The following is a 14,080-nucleotide window of genomic DNA, read 5'->3' as shown; positions in this document are numbered from 1 at the left end:
CAGCCCATCAGGAAAGGTCCGCGCAGGTCTCTGCAGAGGTCAGGGGTCCACCCCTCCTTGCCTGACCATCCCCAGTAACATCCTGTCTGTCCTCTCCTCCCACATCCCCTGAGCACCATTCTAAACCTGTGCCCATTCTGGCAACGTTTCCCAGAAGCAGCCAGGCATCTTTCCTCCTCCTCCACCCCTCTCCCTCCGAAAGAAAGAGCTCAGCAGAGTCCACTTGGACTGAAGGGTAATGGCATGGCCTTCTGCTGCCCCAGGAGTAACCCACGCCTGTGCCTTTCTCTTGTTTCAGGGCGCTGACATAAAAAGAGGGAAGATAAAAGGCCAGGAGTTAACGGGTAAGACCCTGCAACACCCCTCCACCCAGCCAGGGCACCGATGATGACCACCAAATAACAATACAGCTTTGTGTTGTTGCTTCACTGTGTACAAAGCACTGATCCAATAGCTTACACTCCGATTTAGTCTTCACCATTTCCTTGTAAAGTTGCTGTCGTCAATATCTACATTTTAAAGAGAATGAAACTGAGGCACAGACCCACCTGCCCTGTGTATACAGCTAGTGTGATGGGACCAGCATGAATGCAGGAGTCTGTGTGGCAGCACCCGTAACGGCTGTCCTGGAGGGGGAGCGGGGCCATTCTCTTCCCTCCACCTACCTCTCCTGCTTCCAGGCCCCCAGGCCCACAATGTGCAGCACATGGCTGCACAGACCTCCCCCTTCTCTGATGCCCTCCTCTTCCCGCCCTGTCCTCACCACAGCTACCCAGCCCTCTCAGATCCCAGCTGCAAGAGCAGGCCTTCCACTTACAGGGAATGCTCGGTGCAAGCCGGCTTCTGGCACAGGGCTGAGCAAAACAGCCAGCAGAGCCTTATGGTTCTGCAAATCAACATGGCTCAGGTACCAGACAGGCCTAGATTCAAACCCCAGCTCTACCACTTCCTGTCATCCTGACTTAACTTCTCAGAGCCTCAGTTTTCTCACCCAGAAAATGGCAAAAACAAACTTCTACCAAGTTGTGGGGAGGGTTAAAGAGATGTCACAAAGGAAGCACTTATCCAGGGTCTGGCCCCAAGAAGTAGCCCAATCTGTGTGTCCCCTCCTTTCCTCCTCATGCCTCTCATCTCTTCTTTCGGAGAGGAAAGTCTCCAGGAAACTTTCTAGTGAGAGACATGTGGTCTTCATCTCCACTGAGGGTAATTCCCAGCTGCTCAGGACCAGTGAGTTACAACTCCGGCCTTATCCACACGGAATCGTGGTCACCCATGTCTGGCAGCATGTGATACACCTGCCCTCAGGTGCACTCAGCCATCCACATACCTACCTACCTCGTTGAAAGCTTCCCAGACACACCTGCTTTCCACACCGCATGCACACAAAGAGACACGGGGCACCACTTAGACCCAATAGTCTCTCAGCGTTGGCCACGTTTGTGAAAAAACACTGACTTACCCACATTCACACACACTGACAGAGACTCCCCCCAAAACAGCCTCAGCACGCATGCACACCAGCTCTTCCAACACAGCACCTTCCCCAGTGTGGACTCCAAGTCATACAAACCCACATGGCTCCTGGAATATCCTGTGTTGTTCTCACTATGAACACTCGCGCACACACACACGCACACACACACACATCTGATGCAATCCGAAGACTCAGGGAGAGATGAATAGTCAGGAAATCCCCTGGCTGCGGGCAAGCCAAGGCCCCATGGCCGGAAGTGCACCATGAGGAACACTCCAACAGCTCCAAGCAGCCAGTGGCTCTTGTCTAATAATCAGGAGAGGGAGGTGGCCATAAAGTACCAATACTCCCTCCCACCAGCATCCGCATTGCAAACACTCTGTCCCCACCCACCCCCAGAAAGATTCTTGGCTCCTTGAGGAGAGAGACAAAGAGAGCAAGGGGAGGAGGAGGAGAAGGCAGAGCACTCTTGGAAGGAGGCCTGCCTGGAATGGCCCAGTCTGGCCTATAAAACCCCAAGGCCCTGCATAGTCTTAGGGGAAGGATGAGAGATGGCCCCCCTCCACTTTTTCCCCAGAAAAGATCTGCCTCCTGTGCGGAGAGTGAAAGGGAGGGAGATGGCCTTTTCCTCCAGAAGAGCCTGAGTTGGTTCCCATCCCCCGAGGCTCCCAGGTCCTACAGCTTCCATGATCAGATCAAACCTTTGAACCAAATCCTACCCACCCCCGTAACCACTTCCAGATCCTCTGGATCCATCCAAGAAATTGACTTCTTTGGGGATTGAGTTCATGAGGAAAGGCTGCAAACATAAATAAAAATCAACAGCCAAGTGCCCTCAGAGGAAAACCGGTCTTTCTCAAGGCAGGAAGTCCATCAGGATAGCCTGAGGCAAAGAAAGGACAGCGCCCACTGGCTCAGAAAAGCCCAGGCGCCCACCACCCAAGACCTTTAAACAGACCATGCCTCCTCCTCCCCTACCACCCCCAAAAATGTGCTTCTTAAATGAACCTACTGAGGATGAGATCCTGCCAAAAATAAATTCTAATAGTTTGCAATGGGTAGACCCCCCCATCTGGGACCCCAGGAGGCTCAGCTGGGGCCATAAAAGGCACAAATGATTCTCTTTTCCTCCTGCCTTAAGAAGCCAGGAGCTCCTAGGTTCTGTGGCATATGGAGCCTACCCTCTCTCCCTTTTTTGCCCATAGGTTACCAGCCTCCCTCCCCACCAGCACAAACCGGCTTCCATCGCTATCAGTTCTTCGTCTATCTTCAGGAGGGAAAGACCATCTCTCTCCTTCTCAAAGAAAACAAAACTCGAGGTAAAGTTTTGCCACCCTTCAAAGCCAGGGTGAATTCTGGGATAGATCGATGTTCCATGCATTAAGGGGAAAGTCAGGACCTTGGCCTCTATCCACGAGTGGTAAAGGCTAAGGTCAAGGGGTGGTGCTTCTTGGGAGTAAACTGGAATGAGGAACCTAAAGGAAATGATGGCATCAGATTTGGTCTCTCTGCAGAAGTAAGTCCCGTAGACCAAGATGGTGGCTTTAGCTAGGGCGGGGCGGGGGGTGGGGGTGTTCGGTAAGGTTAGGTTCCAAAGGGAGTACTGGAGCCAGGGAGAGAAGCATCCCTCCCCACAGCCTTGAATGGCATGTGCAGGCAGCCACCCACAACACTTCTGCAGGTAATTGTACCCTATAATTTGAGTCTGATCTAGGCAAGAGGGCCCTGGAATGCCACCCTGCAGGTCTGTCTTCATTGGTCATTAATTGCTCTGTCTGCCTGGTGCCATCTCAGTGGTGGGGCACAGACTTCCCCAGTCATAGCCCCTCTACCAGCTTTCTAAGCAGCCCTCCTGGCACTCTGGAAAGGACCCCCCCACACACACACACAGCTTCCAAATGGCTAACCTGGCGTACTTAGCCTCACCCTTCCTCCAGAGCAAAGTCAGAAAGAGTCATGGACACCTGTCCACTACAGTGTCACAGCTGATTCGCCTGGCCCTGTGTGAGCCACAGCCCCTCTCTGGGCCTTAGATTTCTCTTCAGGAAAACAGTAAATAAAACAGATCCTATACGTCCCACTGCCGCCCCCATTTTAGGGAAGGAAAGGTAATGGGGAACACACAGATGACAACGGGAGAGTACAAAGAGCACATCCCCCAGGCTGGCAGGAGGACGAGTGGGTGGGTGGGTGTCATCAGCCATTTCCTCTCACCCAATGACCCTGACCAGCCTCCACCCACTGGGAGCCAGTGAAGGCTTTGTTACGAGCCTGCTGCCTGAGGCCCCAGAGGAGAGGATCAGAGCCCAGAAAGGCCCTGGCGAGCAACGGAGCCCTTTGGAGGTGCTGAGCAGCAGCCGCCAATCGCAGAAGGCTCCAGTTGCCCTGGAAGCCCAGCTGGTGCAACCTTTCCACTGGTGAACCCTCCCCAGGTGCCCTCAGTACCTTGCCACTATGTAAATCTGTTTCAAGAGCTTTCTCAAAGACACACTTTGAAGTGTGGATACAAAGAAAGAAGGAAAATGCATCTTGCCCAGGCCAAGATCAATTTCTCCATGTTCCTGGATCCCCATCTGACCCAAGGCAACACAAAGCCCCTTGCACCTGATTTCTGGCGCTGGGAACTAGCACCCGAACCCAGCGTGCTTCCCCACACGTGGGAGGCTCACAGAGTAAAGCAGGGCCTCTGAGTCCTTTGTTAAACTTCAGGGTCTCAGTGCCATGTCCTGGGCCAGACAACGCTCAGACGGTCCCCTGAAGGAACATCCCTCAGATCAAGTACTTTCTGAGGGCAGGACGGAGAGGGAAGGACAGAGCATTAGGGAATGCCAGGAGGAGCAGTGAAGAGGGCAAAGAAGGAAGGCTGTGTGCCAAAGATACGCCCACCCCTGCTGTGGCTAGATCCTGAGGTGTGATCCCAGCCCAGCCTCCAGAAAGCCAGGCAGCCCATGTGCCCTTCCTAAGAAAGGAAACAGGTAAGGATGCGGGAAGCCTAGCAGGCCTAAACCCACTATTAGTCCTTTTGGAGCTTTGCCAAGGCCAGGGTTTCTTCTGCACTCCCTCTGCCACCCACCTTTCATTTACAGGAGCACTTAGGAACTGGAATTGCCTCTGAGCAGAGTCCACCAGAAATGGAGGCAGGAAAATGATCCTCCCTGATAAAGCTCCAGCCGCAGGATGGGTCCCGCCATGGGATGCCTTCCGCAGGTCCAGCACTGCGCTAGAGGCTTCGGAGAGGACAAGATGGTACTAGGACTGTTCCCTGCCCTCCAGGGGCTTACAGTCTACTTTGGAAACACTTAATTAACAATGCAGAGCAGCTTATAATTAAGCAATAAATTGTGTGTTTCTGGTGTCTGGGACAACTACTGGAGATGGGTAGACTTAAGGACAGTCCTGTCTCTCCCTGGAGCCCCTTCCCTCTAGGACACAGGCCCTCTCCAACCAGGAAGTGGGCAGAGGGACTTTACTCCAGGGGGAGGCACACGGGAATATAGTCTCTGGATTTGACTTTTGAGCAAATCAACTAACCTGTCTGTGCCTCAGTTTCCTCATCTGGAAAATGAGAGTTGTATCCAGGTGATCTACAAATCTATGTGGCCCTGAGGCTTCGAAGTACATGTGGGCCTGGGCTGGCCCCGGAAAATGAGGAGATTGGAATCCTTGAGTGAAGGAATCCTCGAGCTCGGGGCTGGGAAACCTGCAAATGCAAAGATAGAAAAAGAAGAAAAAAGTAAGAAGGAGCAGGCCCTGGCCGGTTGGCTCAGTGGTAGAGCGTCGGCCTGGCGTGCAGAAGTCCTGGGTTCGATTCCCGGCCAGGGCACATAGGAGAAGCGCCCATCTGCTTCTCCACCCCTCCCCCTCTCCTTCCTCTCTGTCTCTCTCTTCCCCTCCCACAGCCGAGGCACAATTGGAGCAAAGCTGCCCCAGGCGCTAGAGTGGCTCTGGTCGCAACGGGGCGACCCCCCCCAGGGCCAGAGCATCGCCCCCTGGTGGGCGTGCCGGGTGATCCCGGTCAGGCGCATGCGGGAGTCTGTCTGACTGTCTCTCCCCGTTTCCAGCTTCAGAAAAATAAAAAATAAAAAAAAATAAAATAAAATAAAATAAAAGTAAGAAGGAGCATCATTTGCGAGGGAGCAGGGATGGTGATGAAAGGAGAAGACCAAGGAAGGCTGTGTAGGATCTGCAAAACCAGGCCCAGGTGTGAGTTCGGTGGATACCACAGAGAGCCGCTGATCCCCACAGGAGAAGAAACACACAAAACCACTCCTCGGAGCTGAGTAACCTAGAGTGGTAGGCAGACTGGCCAGAAGAAAAGAGGAGGCACCAGAGGCATGAGGAAGTCTGGCGTGAATAAATCCAAGGGGGGTTGCAAAAGCAGAAGCAGCCCTTGCGCACCATCAGAACTCCAGAAGACCTGGAACTCTCTGAAGCGCCTGTACTGAGCTTAGGGAACCTGTGGAGCCCCAGGCTAGACCAGCCCTCAGGAGGCCAGGGCATGCAGGAAGCCCGGCCAATGGGCACAAGCCCTGGGGTTTGCCCTGGTCTACTTTTCTTTCCATGGAGCGAAGTGTCGTGGGGTATGAGTGGAATAACCAGGGTGAGCAGGCAGTAATCGCTTCTAGAGATTGGATGGGAACTGTAGGGTGCAGGAGCCAGGCAGGGTGTATCTATGGAAGACAGTTAACTTGACCCAGCCCTGTTGGGTCCCTTCCCTCCCTGATACTTAAGTATGAATAACAGATTTAGTATGAGAAGGGAGTGTGAGATTATTCTAGTTGAACATGTATGACTGGGGTGGGGGGCATTGCTCAAATCCAAGGGCTGAAACCCTCTCCAGGATTCCTCTTTGTTCTGTGGCTCCAGGACAACACACGTGGGTCAGCAAATGGGAGATGTTGACTCCCACACTCTCATGTGACCATGGACAAGCCCCCTCACATCCTTGGGTCGCGATTTCTACATCATCAAGATAAGGGGTTGGACTAGTTGGGCTACCACTGAGTAACCCTGAACAGATTTGCTCCCAGCTTACCATGCTCTCCCCATGTCCGAGTTCTGCCAGACAGACACAGGGAACCCGCGGTCAGACTTCACTCACTCAGCCACCCCAGCATGATGCTTCTTGGTAGAGGCTTTAATCGGACACGGGGCAGCCAAGGGCCCTGGAAGGAACTCGGAACTGTCCTTCTAGTTTATGACATCCTACCCCACTCTTCCTGCCTGTATTCAGCTCCTTCCTGTCCACGCCGTTTTCCCACCATGCTCGGCTTGATGCCCTCCACACTCATTTCAGCAGTACCAGGAGCTGCATATTCAAGGTCCTTTGTGGGAGATGCAGGCACAGAAGTGAGCCCTGCGGATGGAGCCCCTGCCCCATGGATGGTGTGTCGCTGGGGAGTGCACAGAGAAAGAGGAGGGCCGTTCACTTAGCTTAAGCATGACCACACCCCGAATAGAGAAGGCTGCTGCTCACAGATCCCAAGCTGGTGCTCTCTGACAAGCGCTGGTCCTCGCCACTGACATGTGCTCCAAAGGCCACAGTTCACCTTCCTGAATGTGGAGCTGGCGCTATCTTGGGCTGTCTTCTACAGTTGACCCTCCCCACCCTCTCCTACTCCTCCAGCTCTCTGAACTCTCACCTAACATTCTGTTGTACTTCTTTGGTCACCTGCTTTTATCTCTCTTGTATTACTCAATCATCTTTCACTTGCATGGGCCCCACTTCCACCACAAGACTATAAATTCCTAGAGGGAAGAGCTCACTCTGTCTTATGTTTCCTTTTTACCACCTGCCCCTGTGCTCAGCCCACTGCAGACTCGCAGTCAATGAGTGATTGTGTATGAGACACACCCACATATGCACATTCACGAGCCTCAAGCATACGGATCTGCCCATTCTCACACCCCCATATTCACAAACACACCTCACTGTCAGCTTCCTTTAACACCTGAAAAGACAGGCACCTCTGTGAGTACCATGCCCACACAGGACAGTTTCAGCATTGACATCCTCCCTGTCCCAACATTGGACAGGCAGGGCCACTTATATGCCCCGCCTCTCCACCAGCCTGCCCTGCCCCTACCGGGCCTTCCCTCATCCAGCCTCCTGATGGTGGGTACTGTGGAGAGCTGCTAATCCCCATAGAAGGAGCATTTGGGTTAGCAGGACAGCAGCCATCTTTCCCCCTGGCTGGATGAGGAAACTGAAGACCAGAACAGTGACTGGCTTGTATGATCAAGGGTCCCCACTTAATAGCAAATTAATTCTCCTCCACCTTTTGTAGCAAATCTCTTTGTACCTATTGCCAATATACCCACATTCCCTCTCCTTCCACCTGGACCACCAGACTTCTGGATCCTGGTGTGGGGACAGAGAGGGAGCAAGCCATCCTGCTGCCCCCAAGATCCCAGGCCAGCAGTAGCCGCCCAAGGCAGTGCACCCACATGTCTCTTTCCTGTGGCCGAGCACTGTGTGGAGCTGTGGTCTGTGCCATGCCACACCTCAGCCACCTCGCCCAGAGGTGTCACGAGCCAGCCTCACGCTCATCTAGCTAGTGAGCCAGGGAAATCCCCTCGCTGTCCCTCAGGATGACGTGCCACAGCTCGCTCCAGAAGCCTCTACAAGGCCGTGAGCCCAGGATGATGCGGCTGTGCCAGGGGAGTAACGGGCCATGCCAGGCTCAGGCCACCCCCTCACAGGGGCAGCCTCGGGGACCTGCAGAGACTGCTCCTGGCAAAGTGGGATTCGAGGGGCAGAGAAGGGTCTGGGGTTTCTCCAGCACCTCAGCTGGTTGAAGCGAGCAGCTCCTTGGGAGCCACTGACCGCAGGGGTCACAGAGGAGGGGCAGGCGGAGGCTGGCCTTCAAGTGAGGCTGTAGTCTTGCTTGTGGCACCCGAAGACCTATGGGGCAACGTGGGTGATTCAGACAAGGGACGCTATGTGGAAATGTTTGAAAGCACAGGCCATGAGCACAAAGCAGAGCTCCAAGCAGAGTCAACAGGAGGAGCCCTTGGTGTGGAGGGACAGAGGCTGGGAGGAGACCCACCAGGCTGCTGGCAGTGAGGGAGAAGCAGATGGTAGAGGCAGAGCTGGAGGGAAGGTGGAGGGGCCTGCCTAAAGACCAGCCCCAAACACACACACAGACAAACACATACAGCCTGCTGCAAAACAGCCCCTATTCCCCTCCATGACCTCTCACAGTGGTTCACCTAGCTGGGCCCCAGAACCCACAGGGCCCAGCCCCTGAGTCACCGTGTAGGCTTGTTGAGCAGCCCTCTTCTGCCTCCAAAGGGCCCCACCCACCTGGCAGAGCTGGTAAGACTGGGGACCTGGCAGCAACTCGGTTAGGGCCATCCTGGGCAACTCTCACGCAGGCACCCTGACGGGGGAACTGCCTGCGCTCCCCACAGGCCCCAGTCAAGCCCCACACCAACCATCCAGAGCAACACTGAACACATCATCAGAAAACCACGAATAATCGCCAAATTTTCCCTCAAACTCCAGCCAGCTGACACTGCCACCAAATACTGGAATTGATAACTGGGAGTTAAATTGACAACGTCAAGCCCCTACTCCCCTCACTCCCTTCCCCACCCCCACCCCAGCCACGGGACCGAGAGAAGGGGGTGATCCAGTTACTGGCTGATAGGAACGGTACTTTGCTCTCCAGTTCTCCTGGGGTTTCCTCTCCAGAGGAGCAGCAAGTCACCCCTTCCCACCTTGGGAGCTCCCCCAGCACCGCCCCCTCCCACTCCCACCTAACCCCTAAGTCAAAGTGGTCCCCTCTGCCCTGAGCCTCTCAAGCCCACAGGATCAGCCACTCAGCAAATATTCTCCAGGAGTAATTGGATGCGACGAAACATGGGCTTCTCAACTCCCGAGTGGAAGCCTCTGGATGTCATTTAACAGCACAGAAAATAAAAGACTAGGCCTCTCGCCCACCGCCGCCAGGACATCATTAATCTCAGCAGAAAGGCATCAGTACTTCTATCACTGCACCAGGCCCACGAAGAGCTGGACAAATTATGAACCGAGCCCGGCGCTCAGGGGGCGGTTATGAGGCTACTGTCCCCTGACAAGAAGCAGTGGTGCCCCCTGGCTAGAGAAAGAACAGGGGCAGGCCAGGGAAGAGGGTGGCTACCTTGGTTAGACACAGCTCACCAGCCTGCGGTGACATGGAGGTTCCGGGCCAGGACCCCAGGGCCCAGCAGGGCCCAGGCAGCTCACACAGCAGTTCAGAGGGGGTGACCCCAAGCCTCAGTATCCCGTCTTGCTCTATAGCCCACCTGAGTGAGGGCCTGCCTCCCAAAGAGGGCTTCCTGACCCCCACTTCCCAGGCAAAGAGGGACACACTTTAGGTCCTACCAAGGACCGAATAACAGGTCAGGTGGGAACTGTCCCTTGGCTAGAGCAGAGAGGGGCAGGGAGCACTTTCCTATACTGTTGGGAAGTCTCAAGAGTGGGCCTGCTTGAGAAACTCTGGGGGTGCCCCTGGGGGGGGTTGGGACCTCATCTGTGGGGGTGGGGGTACGTTGTGCTGCTGACCAAGGCACCTTTTTGAAGGCTTTGCTTATTAGTCCAGTGTTAATTGTCTTATAAATTCATGGAGGACAAGAGTGGGGCCTGGATAAATTAGCTCTCCCCCATGCCTGGCAGACCCACATTCTAGCAGAGGAGCTCTCTACCCCATTCTCCCTAGTCCTACAAGGGACAGGCTATGGACTCTGTGTAACACCCCTTTCTCCGTCTTGTGGATGCCTGGGTAATTCTAATAGACTCGATGGGGCTGTGCACCCATGTGGTGAACCACTCCCAAACAGCAGTGAACCTGCAGAACTGGGAAGCTGGGGGTGGAGACAGTGATGGTTAAGACCTGCCCTAAGGCCATTCCAGACATTCCAGGCTTCCTACTCCCTGGAACTCCAATTCGGAAGATGAGTCTCTGAAAGCTTGGAGACCCTTGCCAGGTGTTGGAGACAGGGATCATTCACCCCTGCACCCCCCAGTATCTGGTAGAGATCAGGCACACAGCAGTGGCTCACATCCTGGATGGCTTTAGATAAGGTTCCCTGACCACCCCCCCTTGGCCCACTTCTGAAACACTTCTACCATTTAACATCTCTCCTTCCTTTGCCCTCCCTGTCTGCACCAGGAGGTGAGAAGATGCCTGAGGCTGACTTTGCAGGAGGGAAACAATGTCCCCTAGGGTTGTGTAGGGACCCACCTGCTCATCAGATGTGGCAGCCCCACCCTAAGGAGATCAGACCTCTCTGTTCCAGGCACTGGGTGGCTCAGGAGACAGGCATCAGACATTCCCGCCTCTTTCTCCCTCCAGCCAGAGGCCTTTGAAGTACACTCCCCACCGCTGCCCTGTCCCAGGAAGTGAAGTACACTCCCCACCGCTGCCCTGTCCCAGGAAGAGCCCGTCCCGTCCCGGGTGGGTCCAGGGTACAAGGAGAGGTTAGGGCTCAGCAGCACAGCACTCCTCCTGCATGGCAGTGGCCTCCCTGCAGCTCAGGGGACCAGCAGTGCCATACAGGATGGGGCTTTCCTCCATGTGGTGACCACAGAAGCCACAGCCTCCAAGCTCCCTATCTCTCCCCACACACCCTGAGGGCCTGGCTCACTCCCATTCCTTCTAGAACTTGCACAGGGTCAGTTCCTCTTGCCCTTTGTGGCAGGAAACGAGGGTGTTAGGAGTCACAGCCAAACCAGGGGACAAAGCAGCCGGAGGCTAGCGGCAGGTGGCACTGTCCCCACTCTTCCCAGGGACAGAGGGGTTGGTCATAAAAGCTGCCCAAGAAGCCCAAGAACCACAGGATTGCCGAAAACAGGACAGAGAAGAAGCTGCGAGGCTGCCAAGACCCTCCAAGCTCCATCAAGAAAAGTCATCTGAGCTGGGGGAGGCACACTGCTGGAGAGCAGAGCGAGGTCTCTCTCAGGCACAGGGGTTTCTTTCCCTGCCTGCCCTAATCTCCTGATGAGTTTCAATTTCCTCCTTGCCACCAGGGTTCCTTCCTGTCCTGCTCAGTGGGGAAGGTCCCCTTGTCCCTTGCCTGCCACACACCAGCTCACCCAGAGCCCTTCCCCTAGCACACACTGCACACACATGTGCATGCAAACATCACAAGCATCCACACATGCACATGCACACACTTTCCCAGGGTCATGAAGCCACAGTATTTTCCCAGCCAGTCAGCCTCCCTGCATGTAAGGGCCCCAGGCCACGCCTCCTAGTGGGAGACACCCCCCCACCCCCCCCCAACCCCCGCCCCAGCAGCGTCAGTCACACAAAGTCACACAAACGTCTCAGCCCTGCGGCAGACTGTCTGACAGCAGAGGCTCCCTAAAGGGCCAGGCCACCCTTGCCCCAAGGGAACTCCTGAAACCCCTGCTTTCCAGCCATACCTGAGTGCAGTCACTGGGCCAGATAGGGTTTGCAGGAACCTAATGAGCCCCTTTTCCCCATCACCACTAAAAAGCAACCTCACCAAAACTCCATCTGTGCACTGGGGGGGTGATAAAAATAGTCTCCCCTTGCGAGGCTTCATTGAATAAATACAGAGTTCCTACCACCGTGTCTGGCACACAGGAAGAACAATAACAGTGTTTTACTGCTATTATATTTTGTTTTAATTATTATTGTTATTTCATTATCATTATTATTTTGTTTCTTTGGATCAAAAAACTTTTTCTTCCCCTTGAGAACAAGTTTGAAATCCAAACAGCCCTGTGGGAAGGGGCGATGGAATACAGAACACTAGAGGGTGGTGGGAGCAGACAGGGAGCCACAAGTAGGTAGAGGGGTGGCTCTAAGAGGTCCTCGAAGTCGCCAGTGCTCCCCTGTTCCCTCTGCATGGCACTGTCCTCCATGGGTCCCAGCCATGCTGCCACTGCCTGCTCTGCTCTGAACAAGGTCTTCCCTGAGCACGCCCTTCACCCAGGGGAGGTTGCTAGGTTTAGGGGAAAAAAAGAGAGAGAAAAGAAAACACAGGATACCCATTTCAATTTGAATCTCAGATAAACAAGAAATAATTTTTTTACTATAAGCATGCTCCATGTCATATGTGAAACATACATTAACAAATTATTGGTAATTTATCTGAAATCCCAATTGAACTAGGTGCCCTGTGTTTTATCTGGCCACCATCTGCCAAGGGTGCCTGAGGCCCAAGGTTTGGGAAACAAGAGCATGGGAATATGCCTCTGACCACTTCCCTTGGCCTCTCCCCAGTGGCCAGGGCTGTGCCCTCCCTGCCCTGCTACTTGGCCTGTTCACAGGCCTGTTCACGCTTGCCACAGAAGATGCACCTCCCTCGATGCCCCTGAGTTCTCTCCCCTGAGGACGCCCCTCTGGCCCGGGCACTGACTGGGTTTCTCCAGACTGCAGCCTGGGGAGGTCTCCCCCACTCAGCTACCCTCCAGAATCCAGGTGCTCAGGAGCAGGGAGCAGGGGCCCTGGCCATATCCCTTTCCCCTTGACCTCTGTCACAGCCAGAAAGGAACCCTGTTGCACAGGGTCTCCAAGGCAGTGGTAGGGGATCTGGGGAAGGGAGTAAATGAATGGCACAGACACATCTGCCAATCTCAGCCCCAGCATCTGGGGCGACCAGTTGTGAAGAAAAAAGAAGCTGTAAGGCCTCAGTTTGGGGGCAAGAAAAGAAGGGTGGGTGGAGGAAGTACACAGACCACCTGATTGGGCATTGCCTTTCGGCATGTGAATGAGAAGGCAGAGTTATGCTAAATAAAGGACACTGGAGACAGATCAAAGGCTGCTCTTGGCTCAGTCTAGTCCCCACTGTCTTCATCCAGAGGTGTCCCTACAGCTAGGAGACCCATGGCACCTGCTGTCTCCACTCCCCCCAGAACTGGCCTCATTCTCAGCCTGCCTGCTCTCAAGTCCACAGTTCTCTCTCACTGACTCCTGTGGTCTGTTTGTCCTTCCAGGCTCTTGGAACCTGGACCAATTTCTGAGCCGCTTCCACCTGAGTGAATCTGAAGCAAGCACGCAGTTCATGACCCAGAATTACCAGGACTCACCAAATGTTCCAGGCTCTCCGAGGGGCAGGCAGTGAGCCCAAAGACGGACCCAAGCAGAAACACTCGCCTACCAACCCCATGCTCTGCCTTGCAGGTGTGTCCACACTACCCACCACCCACGGTCTGGGATGGAGCCCCCTCTGGGGATGGAGCCCCCTCTGTGATTGGAACCCCTTTCTTTGCAAATTAAAAAAAAAATCATCCAGGGATCACTGGTTGGATTTTTGTTTCCTAGCCTGTTCTTTGAATACCAAGCAGAGGACATCAATCAGTGTCCAGCCCGGGGCCTGTAACTGCAAGTGCAGAGGGTACACGGGGGTAGAGGGACAGGCAGGAGGTGGAGAGCCCCAGCCCTGAGCTGTCACTGAGGCACACTGTGTGACCTGAGCAAATCACTCACCTTCTCCCAAGTTCTGCTGCCTCAGTTGTAAAATTGAGATAGGGAGACGAGGTAGGGGCAGCTGGTTTATCACCACGGGCCTTTCCAGCTCCAACATTCAACACCATTCATTCCACAGCTATTCTCAGCACCTACTATGTGCCTGGCCTTCTGCTAGGTGCTA

The 14,080-nt window shown here is 54.5% G+C and overlaps 1 protein-coding gene across 2 annotated transcripts in view; it reads left to right on the top strand.

Annotated features, from left to right (window-relative positions):
* The window catches only part of PEBP4 (phosphatidylethanolamine binding protein 4), a 233,666-nt gene extending 219,999 nt beyond the window's left edge, over window positions 1-13,667 (top strand). For both annotated transcript variants that reach the window (XM_066351677.1, XM_066351668.1), the window contains exons 5-7: window positions 299-344; window positions 2,680-2,793; window positions 13,425-13,667. In XM_066351677.1, the coding sequence (XP_066207774.1) occupies window positions 299-344; window positions 2,680-2,793; window positions 13,425-13,552 (288 nt within the window). In that variant the 3' untranslated portion in view covers window positions 13,553-13,667. The remainder of the gene's footprint in view (window positions 1-298; window positions 345-2,679; window positions 2,794-13,424) is intronic.
* The last annotated feature ends 413 nt before the right edge of the window (window positions 13,668-14,080 follow it).

Source organism: Saccopteryx leptura, chromosome 1 (assembly GCF_036850995.1).
Source record: "Saccopteryx leptura isolate mSacLep1 chromosome 1, mSacLep1_pri_phased_curated, whole genome shotgun sequence".
Taxonomy (NCBI): Eukaryota; Metazoa; Chordata; class Mammalia; order Chiroptera; family Emballonuridae; genus Saccopteryx; species Saccopteryx leptura.
The sequence above is the reverse complement of the archived record's forward strand: the minus strand, read 5'-3'. Positions and strand labels throughout refer to the sequence as shown.